The sequence below is a fragment of the Excalfactoria chinensis genome, chromosome 1 (assembly GCF_039878825.1).
Source record: "Excalfactoria chinensis isolate bCotChi1 chromosome 1, bCotChi1.hap2, whole genome shotgun sequence".
Taxonomy (NCBI): domain Eukaryota; kingdom Metazoa; phylum Chordata; class Aves; order Galliformes; family Phasianidae; genus Excalfactoria; species Excalfactoria chinensis.
This window is the reverse complement of record NC_092825.1, coordinates 58,973,007-58,994,847: the sequence shown is the minus strand read 5'-3', so window position 1 is coordinate 58,994,847 and position 21,841 is coordinate 58,973,007. Positions and strand designations below refer to the sequence as shown.

At 44.3% G+C, this 21,841-nt stretch overlaps 1 protein-coding gene across 4 annotated transcripts; it reads right to left on the bottom strand.

Annotated features, from left to right (window-relative positions):
• Positions 1-2,724: 2,724 nt before the first annotated feature.
• Positions 2,725-20,890, bottom strand: BPGM (bisphosphoglycerate mutase). 4 transcript variants are annotated; one of them, XM_072347748.1, is made up of 6 exons: positions 20,746-20,890; positions 20,234-20,326; positions 18,550-18,664; positions 15,711-15,928; positions 13,355-14,007; positions 2,725-5,864 (listed from the first exon to the last, which is right to left on the bottom strand). In XM_072347748.1, exons 4-6 carry the CDS (start codon positions 15,749-15,751, stop codon positions 5,686-5,688), a joined length of 873 nt encoding a protein of 290 aa, XP_072203849.1. In that variant the 5' UTR covers positions 15,752-15,928; positions 18,550-18,664; positions 20,234-20,326; positions 20,746-20,890; the 3' UTR covers positions 2,725-5,685. The 4 variants fall into 4 exon arrangements, with proteins under 4 accessions (XP_072203849.1, XP_072203868.1, XP_072203874.1 ...); XM_072347767.1 differs by lacking the exon at positions 15,711-15,928; XM_072347759.1 differs by lacking the exons at positions 15,711-15,928; positions 18,550-18,664 and having other exon boundaries at positions 2,726-5,864.
• Positions 20,891-21,841: the final 951 nt, after the last annotated feature.

Here is a 21,841-nt window from a genome sequence, read left to right as displayed (position 1 = left end):
CCTATATTTGCCTCTAGTATTACCAGTGCATGCTACTCAATATTAATAGAAGTCATTTGCCTACTCTATTTGCTAACCTGTAATTGAATTGAGATCGAGCCCATTCTGGAATCAGGGAGAACTAAAACTATGTAACGTAGCAAAGACTAAAGAGACAAACAAAACATACTTGTAAGAGAAAGCATGCAGTTCTTAACAAAGAGGAACGTGATCTTATATTACTAATTATCACTCTGTGCAGATGCTTCAGTTATCCACAACGCAGCGATAAGGTGATACTCTCGTCTTCTCAGGAACTACGTATCAGCAGCTTGTGGAAAGGATTTACAGCTCACAGAAGGTATCCCTAGCTGCTTGCTGGGGAAATCACTTGAGCCAGCCACGTGGAAGATGAAGTACAGAACAAGATTTGCAGTACTGAAAGACAAGACTTATGTCAGTACATCTCCTAAGGTTTTCAACGAGGAACCTGTGAAAGTTTGCTTTATTATTGCCTAATGAAAAATTGAGTATTAGTTGCTAGAAAAGCTTGTTAAATCTGGAATTTATTTGTGCATAAGAAAGCAAAGCATGCACTCCTCAGCACGGTTTGAAGTATACAGCAAATGCCAAGAACAAAAACCATGTGTTTTACGTCACACTAACATACATTTTCCCATATCAACATGCTAGGAAAGGCAGTGGCACCAGGGACTGCAGCACAAGACTGGGAATTAGCTTTGCTGAAGTCTTTCTCTACCAGCTACACCTACTGACTCACTCCGCTTAGATAGGTCAAGTGCGCCAATGTGGTCCTTTGGAAAGTGAATATGAGTGGCTGAAATGAAGTCCCATGTGGCACTTGCCAATTTTTATTTAGAGCTTGGGACTTTTGGAGGGAATTTAAGGTTCACTTTTAAGGTTCATTGCTGAGGTTCCCTTCTCATGCAACACCAACTTCCCCATACCTCTACTGACACATGCAGAGATACTAACGCGTAGTCACTGACTGGGATTGTGGTTTCAGGCTCCAGGTGCCTGCTAACAGCACAGTCTTGCTCTCGTTGATTTCCCTAGCCCCATGTAGCTACCGATGCAAGAAGAGAGCCAGACTAATCATCACTTTGTACAAGCAACCTAGATGATGACTGCAATTTATTCCACACTTGAACTAAGCCATGCCTGTGCCATCTTAAACACTACAGGGCTGGGCCGGCTCAGCTAGAACACGTTGCCTTCCAAGAGAGACTGAACATGCCTTGCTCCCCCTGCAAGCACACCGGAGTGTGAAATTGCTCTTGCTTTCTTACACACGCTTACCACAATGCACGTGCTCCATCTGTTGTCCACTTGCGTTTCTGCACATCTATGACCGCGGTCTAAGAGCAATCTGACAGATAGCACCTCTAATGTCAGGGGGTCCTACTCACTGCAGCTGCACCTACATTGCCACTGGCAGGTCACTTGCCCCCTCCCCTTCAAAAACAGTGATCTGAAGGGAACTTCAGGATACTCAGTTGAGCAAAGCTTGGCTTTTCAGCACAGCGATATCCACAGCCTGGTGTCTGCTGCCCTCCCCTGCTCCGTCAGCGTAATTTGAAGAGCAAGAACAGGGCCTCTTCCTTCTATGGAGCGAGGGCACAACAGGATTGCTAGATTCTGCTGGACTACCCCCAGGAAGACCCAGGAGGTGGCTAATAAGGCAGTAGGAAGGAAAAGCACTTCATTCGTGCCATTGCCAGCCTGCCCCCAAGGAGAATGAAGTTCTGTGCCAAGTTAAAGGCAAATTCCCTTTTGTATTCAGCCCTACAACTTTTGGCCACAATAACAGAAGGAAAAGGCAGCAGCCCCTGTTTTGTGCAGATAACAAGAAGGCTAGTTCCTCTCCAAACCTCTGCAGTTCTCACTTGAATTTGAGTTTGTTTCCACCACTGCTCAGAGGTTTCTGGAGCAGCAGCATTGCAACCACACCTTCTTTACTTGCTGCTGACAAGAATTTCACGCTGAGGAAAGACTGTAGCCAACACCAAGACAGCAATTGCCACACGCTATTAACTTTGCTAACTGGCAAAGACAAATTTTAAGCAAGGCAAAGTACAAAAGCTGATTTGTGTGGGAGGCAAGGGAGTAGGAATACACCTTCTGATAGCTAGCAGCATTTCCACAGTAACTAAAACAACATTCAATAGCAGCATGGAAATGACTCAATACCATCACAAGACCAGCTTTAAAAATGTGTTTCTTCAGTATGCTTTTCATTTCAGCTATACAGCTGTTTCTTCCCTCCTTCCATCCAAACGTTCCACCTTTAAGGCCTTCGCTGCCTCCCAACACATCATCTGAAGTCTTCCATGTGAAGATCAACAGCAAGCAGCAGCCCCCAGCAGGTCTGACACCAGAGCCCACTGGAGAGTTTAGTTGGCTTCACGTTCAGGAGCCACCATTTTAAACACATCAAACAGCACTTATTACAAAAAAGCAAATGTACAACAGTGAACATTTGTTTAGGTTGTGTTCTGAAACCTGTTGTTCCTAAGTAAAAGCCCCTATTTCAAACAGGTGCTTGTTCTTTTTCAGCAGTTTCCATGCATGCAAAGATGAGACTGTATTTGCTCTATTTTTAACCGACTGCATGATATGTGATCAAGGACTGCTTGATATGAGCTCCAGAACACTGAAGGTCACAGCTTTATTTACCTATCAGCCCCAGAAAGGGAACAAAGTGGAAGGCAGCAGAAAGAAGAAAGACAAAGACCAAGTTAAATTCCATTTCAGGGGCATTTATTGAATTACAAAGAACCTGTCAGCTCCACCATATTTACAAAAGGTTTTCAAGAGAATTCTAGAGCTACTTGCTACTGAACCAGAAGTTAAAATGTGTAAGAAAATCCACATCAACCACATCCATCATGTCAACTGTAGAGACACTGGCTACCCTTGCAAGACTTGGAGGCACCGATGCATATTCAAACATGGAGAAAATTGTCTTCCACTCACTTTGATTTGTAAAGCCACCAGCAGCAAGATCCTCTTTTCTTCTAATAGAGTTATACCCGAAAGCCAGGCATTCTTCCTAATACAACTGCTAAAAGCTGGTTTATTTTCAATATAAATGATTCATAAGACACAGATTAATTATAAAACTATTTAGAAACAAGTAGTGCAAGGTGTTAGAATTCATCTTGAAGATGAAAGTCTCCAGCTGGCTCCATCCAATACTTTCGTGAGGTGGCACTGCTGCCAGATGTGCATACCAAATCCTGTCATCTTTGGAGTCACAGTGAAAGCAAACAAAGCCCAACCCCCCAGGGCACTAACACCATTCCTGCCTCAAGAAGCACTACAGAAACAGTGCCACCTGAAAGCATTCCATTGCTCTTTTCTGGCCATCCAAGGCTCTGAAAGGCTGTTTTCGGTCAATTGCATCACTTCCAGCTGCAGAAAGAAGCATGAATATTCTCTTTACACTTATCCACCTTTCTGTTCCCCATAACCAGCCCAGAAGAGATCAGATATCAGTGCTCTTCTTCTGACAGAGCATCTCCCAATTCAGCTGGATTTGTTTCCACATAGATTCCACCTTTGCCTCATGTCCTCAAGAAGTCCAACATCATAATACCACACCACCAAAAGGATATAGGCCGATGATCATGCCCTCAGCCCACATCCTGACACACGCTGCTCCTACAGGTGACATGTGGCTGGGGTTGTCTTGTTAATGAATCTGAAGTCACTTTTTTTCTTGGTAACAAACATAATTGAATGCTTAGTGAAAAATCTAACCTGTGCCAGCAGTCCCTCCCTCACTGCATTGACAAGTATGTTTTGTCATCAACAATGCAACTCCTTAACACCAATTACTGACTAAGATTTTGAGTCACTATACATAGAAAGCTAAAAACCTAGAAAGTCAAGGAGTATCACAAATATAGTAGTAGGAAAGGAGCTAATATGGTTTCAGAGAAAAACAGACTGATATCCTGGCTTGTACAAAGGAAAAAGAAAACTACCAGCTTTACGTTTACTACCAGCTTTATTCTTAAGAAAAACAAACAAGTAACTTTGTTCCTATCGCAAGGGCAACTAAAACAAAACCCAAGAAAAGCCCAAGCATTGTTCATGGGAGAGGAAGTACTATTAAGTAAAGACATCTTTCATGGAGCTCCTACCACATCAGCATGAGTTGGTATCTGACCTGGAAAGTCTCCCTAGAGTTTGTGTCAGAAGCATAAATTGTCACACTGCTCTCCTCAAAGGAAAAGCCATCTTCACACTTACAAAATTGCTACCAAACTGCTCACTGCAAACAGGAGTTATTCTAAGGTTTTCAGAGTGTATATACTATCATACCAAGGAAACTTATTAGCTTATTGAGATTTGTAGCTGGGCCATGCTGAAAACACATTCAGCTCAAATACTGCATACACAAGTATCACTGATGCTGGTAATTAAGGTCAAATGTTGAATCACTGTGTCATATTTAAGATTAAAGTAACAATGGTTTCAGATTTGAGAGTGAATTTGGGACTGTCTTGACACCGAAACACACTACAGTACACCCAACTCAATCTTAGTACCCAAAGCACTACAGTCACACCCAACAGGAATCAAGCTATGACCATGAGGAGAGCTTCATAGGAAACCACTTTCAGATGCTGCAGAACTTCCATCACTGCTAAGCTTGATAGCTACATGAGCTGCATTTAGTAATACACCTTACGCATCCTGTGCAGCATTTCTGCCCACCAGAGAGGTCTACCAACAGTGCCACAGCATTATTACTGTAGAACAGATTTGTCTATTCTTTGCAACTCAGAAAAGCTTGAGAGGGGCTTCATATTTCCAGTTTCATTGAGGTAAAAAAGAAAACAATTCTAACAAGTTTCTCCAATCTCCAGGACATGTTATTTATGTTCCAGAACTGTTAAGGTTGCTCACTGAGCAAGAAAACTTGTAATTAGGTTCCAGCTAAAGTTTGAGTTAAATCCCACTACTGCAAACCAGCAAAACATAGTTGTGCAATGGTTTGCAAAGGTGGTGCAGGAAGAGGGATACCTTCTAGGTTCCTTAAAAACTGAATGAATAGCGTAGTAAAAGATTGCAGTAGCTCTAACAGTCCAAGCATCTCTATAAAATTCACCTCTGGACCACGAGCTGGCCTCGAGGAACCTTTAAATTACAGAAAGAAGGTAGATACAATAGAAAGATATAATAGAAAGTGTTTGGAAAGACTGAAGGAATTTATACAGAAAAAAGTTGGCTTGGCAATTGATAGAAAAGTCATGCCAGTCTGTCAGAGATAAACAGTGTTAGTTCCTGTAACTACCTGGAATTAGTAGTACAGTAAGATGGTGCTGTACAGGGCTTTTTTCTCCACTAACAGATCAGGTGCAGTAGTTGGTAGATGGCAACAACATACCTCTTTATTTCCCCTCCTGGGCCACCATAAAACCTAGATCTGAGTGAAACTGCCCTACACGTTTCCATTACCTGAATGATGTTATTATTTCCTTTTTCAGTATCCATAATCCCATTTGAATTCCAGTTTTTGAAAGGCAGAGGGTTCACTCGCCAAACAGATTCAACTGTCCCTTCTAATTAGTGCTTGAAATTGAGATTTTTTTCCACACAGTGCAACCTAGCAGTCATAAATAAATCACTTAACTACCACACACTTTGCAAGTAACTTTGTTAGTCAGTGGGATTTTACTTCTCAGCAGATTTTACTTTCCCTTGATCTTCCACTTTTTTGATGGCAGCCTGGATAGCTTCCTGATCACCCAGAAACTGGTGAGGGCCCAGAGGACGCAGATTCTCATCAAGTTCAAGAAGTATGGGCACACCAGTGGGGAGAGTAACGTTGATGATGTCCTTGTCGGAGATACCTGCCAAAAATAAAAACCCAGAGTTACACCAGTCAACAACTTCCGAATTACTTATTTGCTCAGCCTTATTTCTGAGATTAACCAGTCTTAAAGCAGTTAAGAACATACTTCCAGCCTCCTTCAGCAACAGCAGCTATTCAAGGATCAATTCCCATTCCCAGCTAGACCACAACTTGGTTAGTGCTCTAAGAACAGCTATAGGAGGGAATCTCCAACAACCTGAAGACAATTTCTTCTTTCCTGGTATACAGTGAACTGAAGAAGGGGAGATTGCCCTGAAGAGTATATATATTTTAAATATAGGACAATTTACGCATAGGTTTTCTACATCTTCCTCTCAAATCATACACACAAAATTCAAGAGGATTAGAGTCAACATGTATTATCCCAACATAAAAAGGTCTCATAGAAGCAATCAATACAAACATCCTCTTTAAAGATACAGGATACTAAGGTTAATTTTTCCTCTTAACTTTTAAATGCAACACCTTGTAACTGCTGGTTTTTAATATAGTTGTAAGCACGTAAAAAACAGCGCTTACCACAATTCATTCCTAAAGAGAAATCTATGACATCAAGCCCCAGAATGACATGCAGGATACTCACTCCCACATTCAAGTGAGGAAAATGCAAAGAAAAGCAAGAAAGTCAGTTTATATAATCTGGAGCATTTTCATGCATTTTCTACTTTATTCAGGTGCACCTATGGAGAAAATGTTACCTCTTTAAAGTACTGTGGGGCTGTAAGGCCAGCAAAATTGCTGGTTATGTGCTGGTTATGTTAGTAAGTGCACTACTAAGCTTCTAAAACTACAACACCACATGAACTAGACTTAAAAACAAGAAGGAAAGTCTCTCAAGCCAGCTGACAGAACAGGTGGCTCTCAAAACAGGAGTGTAAACTTACCAGTGATTTTCACATCAAGGAGAAAAAGCAGAGCCAACACATACATAGAAAAACAAAGTCTAGCCACTTAGCCACAGTGGTATGACATCAGGTCAAAAACAAAAGTAATCATGAGGTGACAATAATTTTATGCTGCTGCTACAAGACTACACAAACAAAACTTTTGCAGTGACCTATTCCTGTTTTGGTTGGACTGAGAAGTCAGGTTGGCTGCAAATCAGCGCTTCATTTCAGAAGGGAGCAAGAAAAACAGATAAACCCTTGCAAGATGTTTATATCTTGTTTTGTATTGAGCTATCAGTACCAAAAAAAGTCACATACTCTGCCAGTCTAACTGATCTCTATTTAAAAGGGTAAATAATTCATCTACGAATCGAATCACAGACCTACATAAAAGCACTTAAGGAGCTTATCAAGTTTAGAACTATACAGAAGTCAGTGAGGAAAACAGAATCCATTCAACCAGGGCACAAGAATTTTTTCCTCAAGAAATTTGGTTTGTGGAACAAGCAGCCAAGGCTGTCCAAGTTCTTATTTTCCAGGATTCTTAAACACAGATTTTATCATTCAAATGTCATCATGTACCCACAGGGAATCCGGCCCTAGGAAGTGCTCTGCCCACCTCTGAAATTCAGCCTCCCAGACTAAACCATAGAGATTTAAACAAAACAGATGAAGTCACGCAGGAGAACTTAGGCTAACCGCAGAATGTGGTCAGCAGGCAGGATATTTAAAGGGTTTCCTCTAAAGCTGGATTAAAGAAGTAGTTGTTGCTGGATGGTTTCAGAGACAGAACACAGTGACCACACCAATGTCAACTAGTGTTGATGTACAAAGCAGGAGGAATACAGCCTGGGATGAACAAGTTGCAGCAAGCACTTAGTTTTCTCCTTTGGATTTGTATCTGCGGAGCACTTTTCTTCAAGGAAACAAAATGTCCATCAGACTTGCCACACAAACTCCTCAGTTGCAGGAAAAAATGCCCAGAGAACGCTCCCTCCTAACATCCTAAGAAGACAGTAAGGAGATCATTTCTTACCACTCTGGTCATTCCAAGAGCAAGCTAAACTGCTATCCAGTTACTTCATGAGCTGTAACTATAGCACAGTGACCTTTTCTTGCACTTCACCTGACCTGGACGGTGTCACAACCACATTACATCTCATATGGGAAGAAGGGTAACTAGGTCGCTAGAATCAATCTTCTCCTGAGAAGGTTTAAAACTAAAGTCCTGCCTACTTAAAATTATAAGAACACACACTGCCAAAGCATTGAGGGAGTCTCCTTCAGGACACCAAACCCATTCTTTAAGCAGATACTTCCCATGTTATCTCTTGAGCACCTTTTAAACATTGTTCCTTAGCAGCATCTGTACAGCAGAAAGCACTTAGGTACACGATCATTATAAGGATCTTAGAGAATTCACAGAGAAGTGCTTTCAAAGTCACGTTCAGAATTCTTTCCCAGCTCACTTTTGCTTCATTTAATTGAACCAGATGATCAATCACAGGCTACTTCCTTTGAAAAAGGTGTGAAATATACAGTGGGGAGACTTTCACTGGTAGACAATCTTTTAGGATTAACTGATCAGAGTTATGATGAAGTACATTTCTCCACGACACTACAAGCCTGAAAATTCCACCTCTGTTAGCCCTTTCAGTGCTCTGAAATACTTGCACTCTGCCAAGTCCTAAACAGGCAAACCCTATTAGGTTTAATTATAAGCACATAAAGCCAATTCTTGCAAGAGCTGGTTCAGCGTCTCTTTCCTTCTCACCTGTTCTTAAGTTCTCTTTCTGTTTTTACAGTCTGAGGAACACAAGAATAACTACATTCTGAAGAGCTGAATTAAATTCTTGATTGAAAACTTGGCTATATAGCTGAGCCTTGAGGGTGGCAATCAATGGTCTAAGGATCAAGTGAAAGCCAGTAGCAAGCAGCGTATCCCAGGAGCTGGGTCCAGGCCTGTCTAACATTAGCAATCTAGATGATGGAGCAGAGCATAACCTCACTAGCCTTGAAAGTGAGGAAACTGGGACGCTGATATACCAAAAGGCCTTGAAGCCATTCAGAGGGATCTCAAACAGGCTGGAGAAACAGGTCAACAGTCACCAAGTTCAACATGAAGTGCAAAGTCCTGCACTTGGGGAAAAACAGCCCCAAGCACCAGGACAACAGCCCCAAGCACCAGGGCATGATGGGGAGAATCAAGCTAGGAAGCAGCTCTACAAAAAGGAACTGTGGCCCTGGTAGATACCAAGTTGAGCATAAACCAGCAATGTGTTCCTGATGCTAGGAAGGCTAAGGGCATCCTGGACTGCATTAGGCAAAGCACTGCCAGCAGGTCAAGAGGTGATCCTTCCCCTCTACTCAGGTGGTGAGGCTTCACCTAGAATCTTGCATCTGCTGCCAGGTTACCTGGTATAAGAGACATGGACAGACTGGAAAGAGTCCAAACAAGGGCAGCAGATACAGTTGAGGGGCTGAAGCATTTCATCTCTCCTCTAATGAAAGGAGGGAAGAATGGGGACTGTAGTCTGGAGAACAGAAGGCTCAGAGAATCTTATAGTGTCTATGAATACCTGAAGGGAAGGTACAAAGACATCCAGGCTTCTTTCAGTGATACCCAATCCCAGGGCAAGATGCAGAGGGCACAAAGTGAAGAACACAACAGGATCCCCCTGAAAACAAGGCAGCACTGGCACAGGTAGCTCACATGTTGCAGAGCCCCTTCCTTAGAGATCTTCAAAGTCCATCTGGACATGGGCTCTGAGTAGGGCTTGAACCAGATGGACCAGAGGGCAACTCCAACTTCAGCCACCCTGTGAACAGCTATTGAGAACAGCTGCAGCCCTCCTCCCTTGTGTGTCAACTACAGTTGATTCATCTCACAAAACACGCAGGATCACACATCTAAAATTCAGTCACAAAGGGCTCAATCTAGAACTGCCACCCTGTGGTTGGGATCCAAATCAGTTCCTTGTATCCCTCCCACAAATTTAAACTAAAGCATCAGTATTTTCATTAAGTTAAACACCCCGGACCAGATTCTGCCCTCCTTAAATGGATACCAGCTGCTTGCAAGCTGGCAGAGGACCTGCTCCAGTACCAAGAAAATAGGCAAAGTGTTACAATTTGGCTCTTGAACTCTGCAGCATCTAATGTCACCATGCACATTTGAAGGCAAGAAGGAAGACTGGTGGGCTACTGCCACAGCTGCAGCATATTATCCACATCTGTTTCACCCTTATGCCTGCCAAGCTTCCCTCCTGTGTCATTACATGAACTGATCTTGATCGTGGCCTGAATTTTACAGTGGTCATTACAGAGGCCACTCCCAAGTGCAGGAAAACAAACCATGAATCTAAAGTACTCTGATGCAGCCAAGAAATCACAGCCTGCCATAAACTCCTGAAGATTTAACATGCTGAAAGAGACATCACATCTGCTACTATCAACATTACCTGTCACCTACACAGCTAGGGTGAAAAATGCCCAGGAGTCTTCAGCAGAGATTCAGGTTGTACTTCCACAGCCGTTAATCTATTTCTTGCTGTTTTCACCAAAGTAGAGGCCAAGTTTGCTCATACAAAGGGTCAAGCTCAAGAAAAACAGCAGAAACGGGACAGAGAACAGCATGAGTTAGAGGAGGATGCAAGTGCATCTTTCAGCAGAACTACTGGATTGTAACAAGTTGATTTCTCTTAACTGCCCATGGGCACCACAATCACGTAAGTAGCTTTTCCTTAAGGATATCAGCCTGCAAACATCAGCAAAATAATCTTACTAGGTAGTCCTCGAGAACTCAAGCCTGCCCCAGGAATCACAATGCACAGCTCCAGCACTTAAGCTAATGGACCCATAGTAGAGCAAAAAAGCAAAGTCCTTGAGGGCACTGCTCTCCCTGCTCATCTTCCCACTCATCAGCCTGCCCACAAGCACAGCTGCAGAACTGTTTTATCTGTGACCCCAAGCAGCCAAGCACAAGGTGTGGGACAGCCACATCTTTCCTCAGATAGATAACCCCCACCCTCCTGAACAGCTGTTTTCCCCTGAATAATTGCATGACAAGGCTCAGTGACCACCACACCATATCCAAGAGATGGCATCCTTTCAGCAGGAAGGGAATGCAACAAGACCTCATCTGGAGGTACTTAATACCAACCCCAGAGATAAATAGTCAGAATGGAAGAAAAACTAAGCCAAAAGACAGCACAGCATTTTGCCAGGCACCCGTTATACTGCTGTCCAACAAGACAAGCTGGACACAGTTCTTACACTAATGCTGTCTTCACAAGGATGAGGGTCTCAGAAGATATCAAATAACATGTAAGAATCGCCTGTACATGGACCATGCATCCAAGAAGCTTATTTAGATTCTAGCAACTGGTATTTTCACAACCAGTAGGAAGTCTAGCACTCAGAAATGACGTTAACCAAATGAGTCTGACACTTATTTTACATGTCCTCATTAACTTCTTGTTGCCAGTGCTCTTTCAGTGCAAATATATGGTACGTCATGGAAGAAAAATGCACTGTGTAAGAAGCAAGTTACAGGTCAGTCAGTGCTAGCAGTGGCACAGAACAAAAAGTTACTGAGACCTGACACTTCCACTGGCAAACAGACAACTCTCAGTAGAGGAAGAACAAGTTGTAAAGAACTTTTCCATCCCTGACAGCATGAAGTGAAAGCCATTTCTTGGCTTTACCAGCTTTTAATTGTGCCAGTGATCTCTAGCATTGCATAGATCACCTGGAGATAAAGCAAAGTGTTCTGAAAGCTCTACTCAGCAGAGGAACCAAAGAGCAAGCTCTCAGCAGCTGCTGTTTCTCATCTGAGCACACAAAAGTACCATGCAGTTTGGGTTAAATACTGTTTACAGCAAAACTATCACAGTTTCACTTCTAAATCATCTCACAAACAAACTGTGACATCCTACAGACAGATCCTACATTTATCCTGTTGAGTTCTACTCCGAGCAGTGAGAAAAACAAAACCCAAACCTACAATCAAACCCTTGTTAGCCTGACATTCTGCTGCTCTGGCTTTTTTTTTGTGTGTGTACAAGTGGAAAGCCACCATAATTCAAGCTCTTTTTACCAATTAACAAGGAGAACATTCAGATTCAGAGAACTGCAGGCCTGTTTCAAAAGAAAAGTCTCCGAAACAGGAACTTCAAGGATAACCTGAGAAATCTAAGAGAAGTTTTATTCCAAAAACACCGAAGCTATTTCATCAGATCAAGTAGAAAGAACACATTTAGTGCCATTTAAAATTTGAGCTACAGTTTTCAATTAGTAACTTAGTAGTAAGGCAACCCAATCACTCATTTAGGAATGATGTTTGAGGCATCTGAAGCCTGTTTTCTCACTGAAATCTCTCACAGAAACACCGCAGCTCCAGCTGAGACAAAGGAGCTGAGATGCTACCCTTCAGTATAGCACATATTAAGTGTATCATAGAAAGTTCACACGAAGGAAAGCTCAGTTCACAGTGGGTGTTACAGTAACAACAGGCTAGCAAGCTTCAAGCACTCTTACATCAGGTCCAGCTCCAGAGTAGCTGACCACAATCAGCAGAACTGGTTGAAACAGCCTTCCTCCTGCATCCAAGTTAATCTGCACCCCAATTCATTGCCTCTGGGGTTCCAGAAACCACCTAGGTGTCTCATTCTCTGGGCTTCTGAATCCTACTAGAGCACCAGCAGCACTGATTGTTCTAGCACGCCTGAATGCAAAAAGTGCATGGCAGTCACAGCTATAGAGTTACACAAAGGATTATAGTTAGGAAAAACTGAATGGGCACAATCCAGCCTTGCAACTGTATTTCTAACAGGTTGCTCTTGTACATGTGCAGTCACTAAATTCTGTTCTACCCATGAAGAAATTATTGCAGCCTGTCTTCTAGTTCAGAATTGCTTATATTAGATGTCATGTCATTATAAAGAGGTGGGAGGGAAGGAAAACTCTCGCAGTGACTTAAACAGCAAGCTGCATCTTTTCCAGGTCCCAGATAATCAACCAACTAGCTCAGCTGTTACTGGTAGGCATCTTCTATATATGGAAATAACATAAGCTTTAGTAAGTACCTACCCTCTATAGAACTCTATGTCACAGCAGCTTTTATAAGTAAAGAATCAGCAATGAAGCCTCAAATGTAGTCACAAATGTCTCCCACAACCCATGACAGTTTATTCTTCTACAGCATTACAGCACTGCCTGTTTAATAAACAGACTGTGACTTCAACCCTTCTGACAAAACAGCTGAGTATATGCAAAAAAACCCACACAGTGGAAGAGGCTGTACCTAGACTAACTAGAAAATTTAGCTTGAATACACTTGTTTAAAATGAGCACTGGAAAGCTAAGGAACCAACCGTACTGCTCCTCAGCTACAATAAACCAACTGATTGCTCCTCATCCCCTTCACCCCAGTTTGATTTCTGCTCGAATAGGCCAAAACTTCTCTTTGTAGGCCACAGACATTTAACATTACACTGTCCAGATGAGCAACACATGCCATAGAGCAAGATGAAAAACTACAAACAGGTGAATAAGAAGAGAAGATGAGGAAGAGCCTTACCTTCCAAATGCTTGAGCAGCGCCCTGCTGCTGTTGCCATGAGCAGATATAAGGATCATTTTACCACTTCTGAGTTCTGGCACTATCTTTTCATTCCAATAGGGAAGGAGTCTATCGAGCACATCTTTTAGACTTTCAGCCTTCGGAAGGTTATCCTGAGACACATCACTGCATTTGTATCGACGGTCATTGTATATCTCTTCATAGTAGGGATGCGACTCAGTTATGGGAGGTGGAGTAACATCATAGCTTCTCCTCCATATTTTCACTTGCTCTTCTCCATGGTTCAGAGCCATTTCTGCTCTGTTGAGACCAATCAGCGCACCATAGTGGCGTTCATTCAGTCTCCAAGAACTCTGGATGGGGACCCATTCCTGGCCCATCTCTTCCAGGATCAGCCATGCAGTGTGTATGGAGCGGCTGAGTACAGAGGTGAAGACAAGGTCAAACTCAAAGCCCAGAGCTTTAAGCTGTCTGCCACAGTTTCGAGCTTCCTTTATTCCATCACTGCTCAGCTTCTGGTCCACCCAACTGCAGAAGCGATTCTCCTTGTTCCAGGCTCCTTCCCCATGCCTCAGGAGAACAAGCTTGTACTTAGTCATTTTGGTTGCAGCTTGGCACAGACGACTGGTCTGGCATCTAATAACGAAGCATCTGGGCATAAAGGAGACATACAAACACAACCCACATATATTACTGCTTGCATTGCATTATGACAGCAAAGAGCAAACTGCTATCAGGATCAAAACAACCAAAGCTAAATGTCTGCTAAATGTTTTCACCTGAGAGGTCTCCTGGATTTGCACTTCTCTCCATCCTCAAACATACGACAAACACCATTCTCCACCTAATTGGTTGGGGCCTGCCCACCTAACCAATTAATTAGTGGTAAACAGCACAAAATTACAGAATCCTAGTAGTTGGAAGCGACCTCTGGAGATCATCCAGCCCAATGCTAATTCAAACAAGCTATTCCTGCCTACAGATTTCCTTCGAGCACTTAAGGAGAACCTCACTCAAATCACTGGTTCCCAACCAACAAAGCAGACCTCACTTCTAGTGGTAACTCACTACAGCATTAGAGGTAAAGATACAGAGCTGCCAAGCTTGTAACAGATGTCCAGCCCCACACCACCTCTGATGGAATGCAGGCACAAGCCAGTAACCAAGTCTGTGCCAGAGCAATCAGAAAGGGCCACCACAGAACTGGAACTTGCAATACACAGAACTTTATTAGCTGTATCAAATGAAATTTGACTGTAATTAAACTCTTTCTAACTTGTTACCTCACACTCGCCCCCTACTCCCCCTTATGACAACCTGTTTCATTCTTCTTCAGACAACCAGTCTCCTCATCCACCACCATCCCTCCACACCTGTGACCTCTGAGATGCAGCACACAACCACCTAGGCTCATCTCAGAATTCAGAGCTGATCTTACAGATTGAAACATCCCCCTGCCTGACTTTAAAGCCATTTTCCCTTCTTCTTCCTCCTTATAAACTAGGGTTAATGTTTTTACATTTGCTGTAGCTGCATGTGGCACACTTTCTGAACTCATTAAATGCAGCATCTACTCCAGTGAAAGACGGAAGAATGAGCTCTGGGTTGTCCTCAGTGTGCACTGGACTAAACACTCAAACTCTTCCAGTTTAGCCAAACATATTCTAGTCAACTGTGTTACATCTGAGAAATCTAAGAGCACTACAGTCCTGGAAGCCCCATGTGTTCACCCTGACCCAGGATATCACAGAATATAAAGGAAAGGACAGAAAGAGAGGGGAAAAAAAACTCAACACTGCCCTCACCAGAAGACTGCAGTATTATCGCTGGGTACTAGATTAGACAGTTGGACTAGATGATCCTAGTGGTCTTTTCCAACCTTTAAGAATCTACTCTCAAAACCAGTTTAAGGACTGATTTCTGTACATAGAACTTAGTATTTCCACAAATTAAATGTTTACTGGAACTTCCATTATCTGAAATCAGTTGGAGATGCTTCAATCCCACTCCAAGTGTCTCAAATTTGGTCCCCCTAAATATGAGATCTGTAGTACAGGTTAGACCCACACAACCCAGGATCTTGGGAAGCACCCACCACAACATCAGCACTCATCCTTACAACACAGACATTTATTTAAAAGCATAGACTTCTCAGGAGTATATATTCCACCTCTGTGTCTAGGAAGATCGTGGAACAGATCCTCCTAGAAGCTATGTTAAAGCACATGCAAGATGAGGGGATCTGAGATAGCAAGCACAGCTTCACTAAGGGCTGGCCATGCCTCACCAAGCTGGTAGCCTACAATGGAGAGATGGAAGCAGTGGACAAAGGAAGAGCAACTGATGTTATCTACCTGGATTTCTGCAAAGCCTTTGATATGGTCCCACACCACATCCTTATCTCTAAATTGGAAAGAGAAGTTTGGTCTATTCAGTGGGTAAGGTATTGTTCAGATGGTCACAGCCTGGAGATTGTGGTCAGCATCTCTATGTCCAGGTAGAGGACGGTGATGAGTGGTGTCCCCCAGGGAAAAGCCTTGGGACCGGTGTTTTAACCATCTTTATCAAAGACCTAGACAGTGAGATCAAGTGTACCCTCAGCAAGTTTGCAGATGACATGAAGCTGAGTGCTGCAGCTGATGCAGCAGAAGGAAGGAATGCCATCCAAAGGGACCCGAGCAAGCTTGAGAAGTGGACTTATGTAAACCTGATGGGGCTTGAGAACAAGTGCAAAGCACCACACCTGGATCAGGGCAATCCCAGATACATCTATAGCCTGGGAAAAGAACTCATTGAGAGTCAGCCACCTCACCTTCTCAAATCCCCCCCCATTCTCTCTCCCAGGAATGAGGTCTCAGCTTCCTCTTATTCAAAATAAGTAACCCCTAGATTCCTTCACCAGCCCTTATTAAATCTCATTTCCTGATCCTCTCACCAGCTTCACTGTTCTTCTCTGCATACATCCAAACTGACTACTACACTCCTTTGTGGTGAGGAGCACAGAACTGAACACTTCAAGGTGTGGTCTCTCAAGTACAGAAGTGAAAAAGTTACTGGCCCTGTCCTGCTAGCCACACTATTTTTGATGCAGGCCAGGATATAATCAGCCTTCTCAGTCAAACACACCACAGGCTCATGTTCCATTGGCTGTCAATCAGCATTCCCAGGTCACTTACTAGGGGCAACATTCCATCTACCTTCCCCTAGTCTATACCACAGCATGAAGTTATGACCCATGCAGAATCCACCACTTACGCTTGCTCAGTTTCACATGCCTACATGCAGTCCTTTCATCCAGCCTACACAGACCCTCCTCCGCAAGTCAGATCAACAGTCCTGCCTTAGTATTGACCACAAGCTTAGCAGACATGCACTCAATACCCTCCATTCAGATCAGTAATAAGAGCGTTAAACAAAATCAGCCCCAAGACTGATCTCTAGTGAACCCCACTGATGATCAGCCACTAACTGGATTTTAACTCCACTCACCCTTTGGGCCTAGCCATTCAGGTAAACATCAGCAGCCTTCACCTCATCTACTAAGCAGGTCACCTTGTCATGGAAGGAGATCAGGTTAGTCAGGCAGGACCTGCTCTTCCTAAATCCACATTGACTGCTTCTGATCACTGAGCTGTCCCACACATGCCATGTGATGGCATTCAAGATGATCTGTTCCATAATCTTCCCTGGTACTGAGGCCAGACTGACAGGTCTGCAATTGCCTGAATCCTTCTTCCCACACTCCTTGCAGATCAGTTACATTAACTAATATCCAGTCAGGTGGGACCTCCCCAGCTACCCAGGACCAAAGGTAAATTACTGCACGTACTCTGTGGAGCACCTCCACTAGCCCCTTCAGTTGGAATGCCATCCAGACCTGCAGACTTAAGAACATTCAAAAGATACAGAAGGTCACCCCTTTGTATTACAGGGACTTCATTTCACTCCCTGTCAGTTTTCCAACTTAAGGGGCTGGGTACCCTGCAAACAACTGACCTTAAAAATACTGAGGCAACAAATGCATTAAGTATCCCAACCTTATATTTCATCACTACATTTCCTCTCACATCCAATAAGTAATCAGTTCTCTTTAATCTTCCTTTTGCTGATGATATATTTACAGAATCACTTAATCTTCTTTAACTGCACTAGTCAAATTGAATTCCAGCTGGGCTTTGGCCCTTACAATTTCATCTCTGCACAGCTTGACAACAACCGTATCGTCCTATGTTTCCTGCTCCTTCTTCCACAGTTCATAGAACTTTCCACCTTGAATTCCCAATTAAGTCCTACTCAGCTAGGCCAGACTTCCTCCCCCACCAGCCTGACTTTCAAAGCATTTGAGATCAGCTGCTTCTGTGCTTTCACAATTTCTTTCTTGAAAAAGGTCCAGCTTCCCTGGACTCCTTCACCTCTCATAACCACTTTCAAAGGACTTCTGTCAGCCAGGTCTCCCAAACAGGCTGAAAAGTGCCCTGTAGAAATTCAGTGTGAGTTCTGCTGACCATCTTTCTTCACCAAGGATCATTTCATGATTGCTGCATCTGAGGCAGCCTCCAACCATCACATCAGTCCTTCCTTGTTCCCAAACAGCAGGTGACTTCCCTAGTGGGCTCACTTATCACCTGCACCATCCACATATTCCATGAATCCCCCAGATTTCCAGCCGTCATGACGAGGGCTAGCAATTGTGAGACTTCTACTTGCTTACAGAGCATTGCACCTACCTCTCCATCTTGCCTGGATGGTCTATGATAGAACCTCACCATAATATCAGCCTTACTGGCTTTTACTCTGAAACACTCAATCCTTTCATCAGCATCACTCGCTCCATGCAGTGAAAGTACTCCCTAGCACATAGGGCTACCCCACCTCATCTCCTTCCCTAAATCTCTTGAAGAGTGCTATCCCAGCACTACAGGCATGTGAGTCATCCCACCATGTCTCACTGAGGCCAATATTATATCATAGCCCTGAGATTTAATTATGATTTCCTATCTTTTTTTTCCCCCCCAAGTCATATGATTTGTGTAGAGGCACATAAGCTGGGTACCCAATGAAAATATTTTGTTGGATGAAGTAGCAGGAACTCCTTTGTGTTTCTCTTCAGGTGTTTCCCTGAAGACCTCTGACTACCATCCCAGCCCTGGACATCTGGGCACCAATCAGCCCAGTGGACTGAAGTTCCCCCACCTTAGCAGCTTTAGTTTAAAGTCCTCTTCATCAGCTTGACAAGCCTGTAAGCAAAGATGCTCTTCCTCTCCTCTGACAGACAGACCCCATCAGTTCCAGCAGGTTTATCAGAGCCCTAAAGTATAAAATAAAAATCTAACAGGCTAGGTTAGCAAAAGGACACCTCTTATCTCCACAGGATAAAGTCCCCTACTGTTACCACCCTTTGCTATTTCTTGTTTGGACTGGTCATTATACAGGGAACAGATCAAGCTGACTTAGTCAACACCTGCTTCTCCCTGACACAACAGGTCCTTCTTCTACAGTCCAGCAGTTCTGGGGCACCTCACACAATGCAGAAAGCCTCCTGCTGATCCTTACTGTAATACTTATATTTGTGTTTTCAGCTTCACTCTCTTCTGTGTGATCTTGAGGGGAAGTTTCTGGCTGTGAGTTCATGGCAGAACACACATGGAGCCACCTGCCTCTCTCCTCATCTTTCCTGACAGCACGCAGCCTTATTACCACTTCCTGCAGCTCAGCCATCTGCTGCAGGAGGTCCTCCAGCTGGGCACACCTTTTGCAGGCATGTTTGGTAGGTGGAAGAGACAACCCAGTTGGAGCTGCAGCCTTTAAGTCCAATATCCCATCTAGGCAATGACAACCATGCAAACTCCAGCAAACAAGCAGGATACACAAACCTCCACACCCTTCTTGCCCCTGTTTGCCATCACTAGCACTTCCCAGAGCTGCCTTTTCTAGGGTTGGTGTTGGCTACCCAAGTCTCATCAGTTTCTTGCAAGAGCTGGCAGCTTCTGTCAGGCCTCACTGCTATCCTGGGGCTCACACAGCTCAGGAAACCACCCTGCACACCACAATCCATTGCTTAGCAAACTGACCAGCTCCAGAACAGGATGCCTTGCCATGTGACAGAAGACTCTCACAAGGACACAATACAACAGCTCCCACAGCTGCAACTTCTGATCACCGCTACAGCTTAGCTTTACAAAACCTCTGAGGACTGCCAGAGTTTCATCTGCATGCAAACAACCAGTAAATACTACAGACAATCTTCTGTGCAGCAGCATCTCAGATGAAATCCTTCATACATTTCTGTACATTTCACTTACTACTCACAATGACCAGCTGCAGGGTCTGCAAAGACATCAACTGTTGGGATTTAGTTGTTACATTCCTATCTGTCACATCAGATCGACTACTGAACTACACTTGAAGATATCACACTTAACAAGGAGGAGAATCAGATGGCACTTGTATCCAAAGTACTTTTTTCAGTGTCCCACTGCTGCAATTAAAGCTACAATGCATTCACTATGAACTACTACATAAAATATAGCCACAAAAAAAGTTCAATCTCTATTAATACACCACTGTTCAGATTAACGATTGTCCACAAGAACAAATAAGAGTCATTCACAAGGCCACCTTCAGACCCAAGGCAAAAAACAAGGTCCAACAATAGAGGCGCACCTGTTTCATATATGCTCCTATTTGGGTACTTCAGCCTAAAGCCTAAGATCATCTGGGGACAGTGTTCAGCTGTACAAAAAATTAAGCAAAACCATCACTCTGAAACAAGTTTAGAGAGAACTGGCAGACAAGGTAGTTTAAATATCAGGCCACTTATGGAAGCATTTAAATGAAAAGCCTCAGAGCAACAACACATGGAAATAATCCTACTCACCTTTCCTATAGCAAAGGAACAACCTACACAAATGCCAGCAGAGACTCGAAAGCTACTCTTTCCACACAGAGCACCAGGAGCTCTGCTAGTTACCTGCAGAAAGGGAACAGACAGCCAATGCTCACACAGAAAGAATGCAACCGCAAATGTTACGCTGATCATAATTTGCTTTCAGAGCTAGAAGAAAGCAGAGCACAAACCCCTCGTATGGGTTGGGAAAGCTACCCGTTTCCCTCTCCCAAAAAGATGCAAACGAACAACTGCTGCTATTCCAACAAAGGAAGGCTATTTGTTTCCTAATGCCGCAGGACATCCCCCGCTGTCCCTCACAGCCTCCACTCCCCATCACGGCCAAGGCGGCCATCTCCGCACCCCGCACCCAGCCTCGGGGTGGCCAGGCCCCAAACCCCTCCCGCTGGTTGAACTCCCCGGGCTGCCCCCACAGCACAACCGTTACCCGCCCTCCCCCCGCGGCTCCATCAAATCGGCGGCCGCAATCCCGGCAGCCTCACCCGGAGAGCGGCAGCAAGCTGCGGCCAGTCCGCAACGCCACAGCCCCGCTCCGAACCCGACCCGTCACCCCACCACAGCCTCCTCCCGCCGCCGGAAAGCCAGGGTCCCCCGAGCCGCCTAATAAACCCCCAGCGTCCGCGCGCCCGTGACGCCTGGGCCGAAGCTGAGGATGTGATTGGCCGCCGTGGAGGATGAGCACCGGAGGGAGCCAATAGAACTGCGGATGCGGGAGAGTGGGCGGGCACCGCAGCTTGGCGTCGGCCGGAAGCAGGGGCAGGTCGGAGGGCGGGGGGATTCCTTAGCTTGGTGCTTCATGGATGTGTGGTGTTGTTGATGAGCGTGGGCATGGTGCGTATGGTGGGCTCTTCACAGAAACGGCAGCTCCAAAGTCAGCACTACCAACACCTCTTACGTGCTCAGATGCAGTCACAAGCACGGGTCACCAGGCTGCAACCTGAACCACAGCCAGTCGATAGCATTATCTCCAATAGTCTTCAACTAAGCTCATTTTATTAGCGTGGCAAAAGCAGCCAGACAACATGATTTCAAGCTCCAAGTCCAAGCCGCATCCTGTTCAGAGCTCTTGCAGACAGCTCCGCTCCTCTGGCAGCTATTATCTAGCAGGCCAGCTGGCAGTGTTTTGCAGGGTCTTTGCTCTGGAACCCTTCCAGGCCGTAGCAGATGCTTTTAAGCTGCAATGTTTATAGTTGAAGCGGTCTAGGAAACTCCCTCAGCACGTAAGCTTCTGCTTGGGCAGGAAAGCAACTGCATCACTCCAAAGGACGGCCAGAAGCCGAGCGAGGAAGCACGAAAGAAAACAGAATGGAGGGAGGAAAGGCAAATTAATGGCTGATGAGAACTGTGGCCAACGGGAGCATTCTCTGCTGATGATGCTCTATGCCCTTGGTACATTTTCTTACAATAGTTCCTTTGTTCAAAGCTAGATCCAGTATTTGCCACAAAACCCTAGTAATTTCCAGAACGCCCTGAGCTCATTGCTTAGCACTACTTGATATACGAGCTGTCTCCCTTAGTAATTCCACCTTCAAAAGAAGCTCCTGTGATCAAAATCCTCATACTTCTTAATAACACTGA

Coding starts and splice junctions, on each gene's coding strand:
- BPGM (XM_072347748.1), bottom strand. CDS start 15,751: ATGTGGTGTGGGACCATATCAAAGGCTTTGCAGAAATCCAG. Junction 14,008..15,710: donor AAGGCTTTGCAGAAATCCAG/GTAGATAACATC, acceptor CTTTATGCCCAG/ATGCTTCGTTATTAGATGCC. Junction 5,865..13,354: donor GCTGCTCAAGCATTTGGAAG/GTAAGGCTCTTC, acceptor TATTTTTGGCAG/GTATCTCCGACAAGGACATC.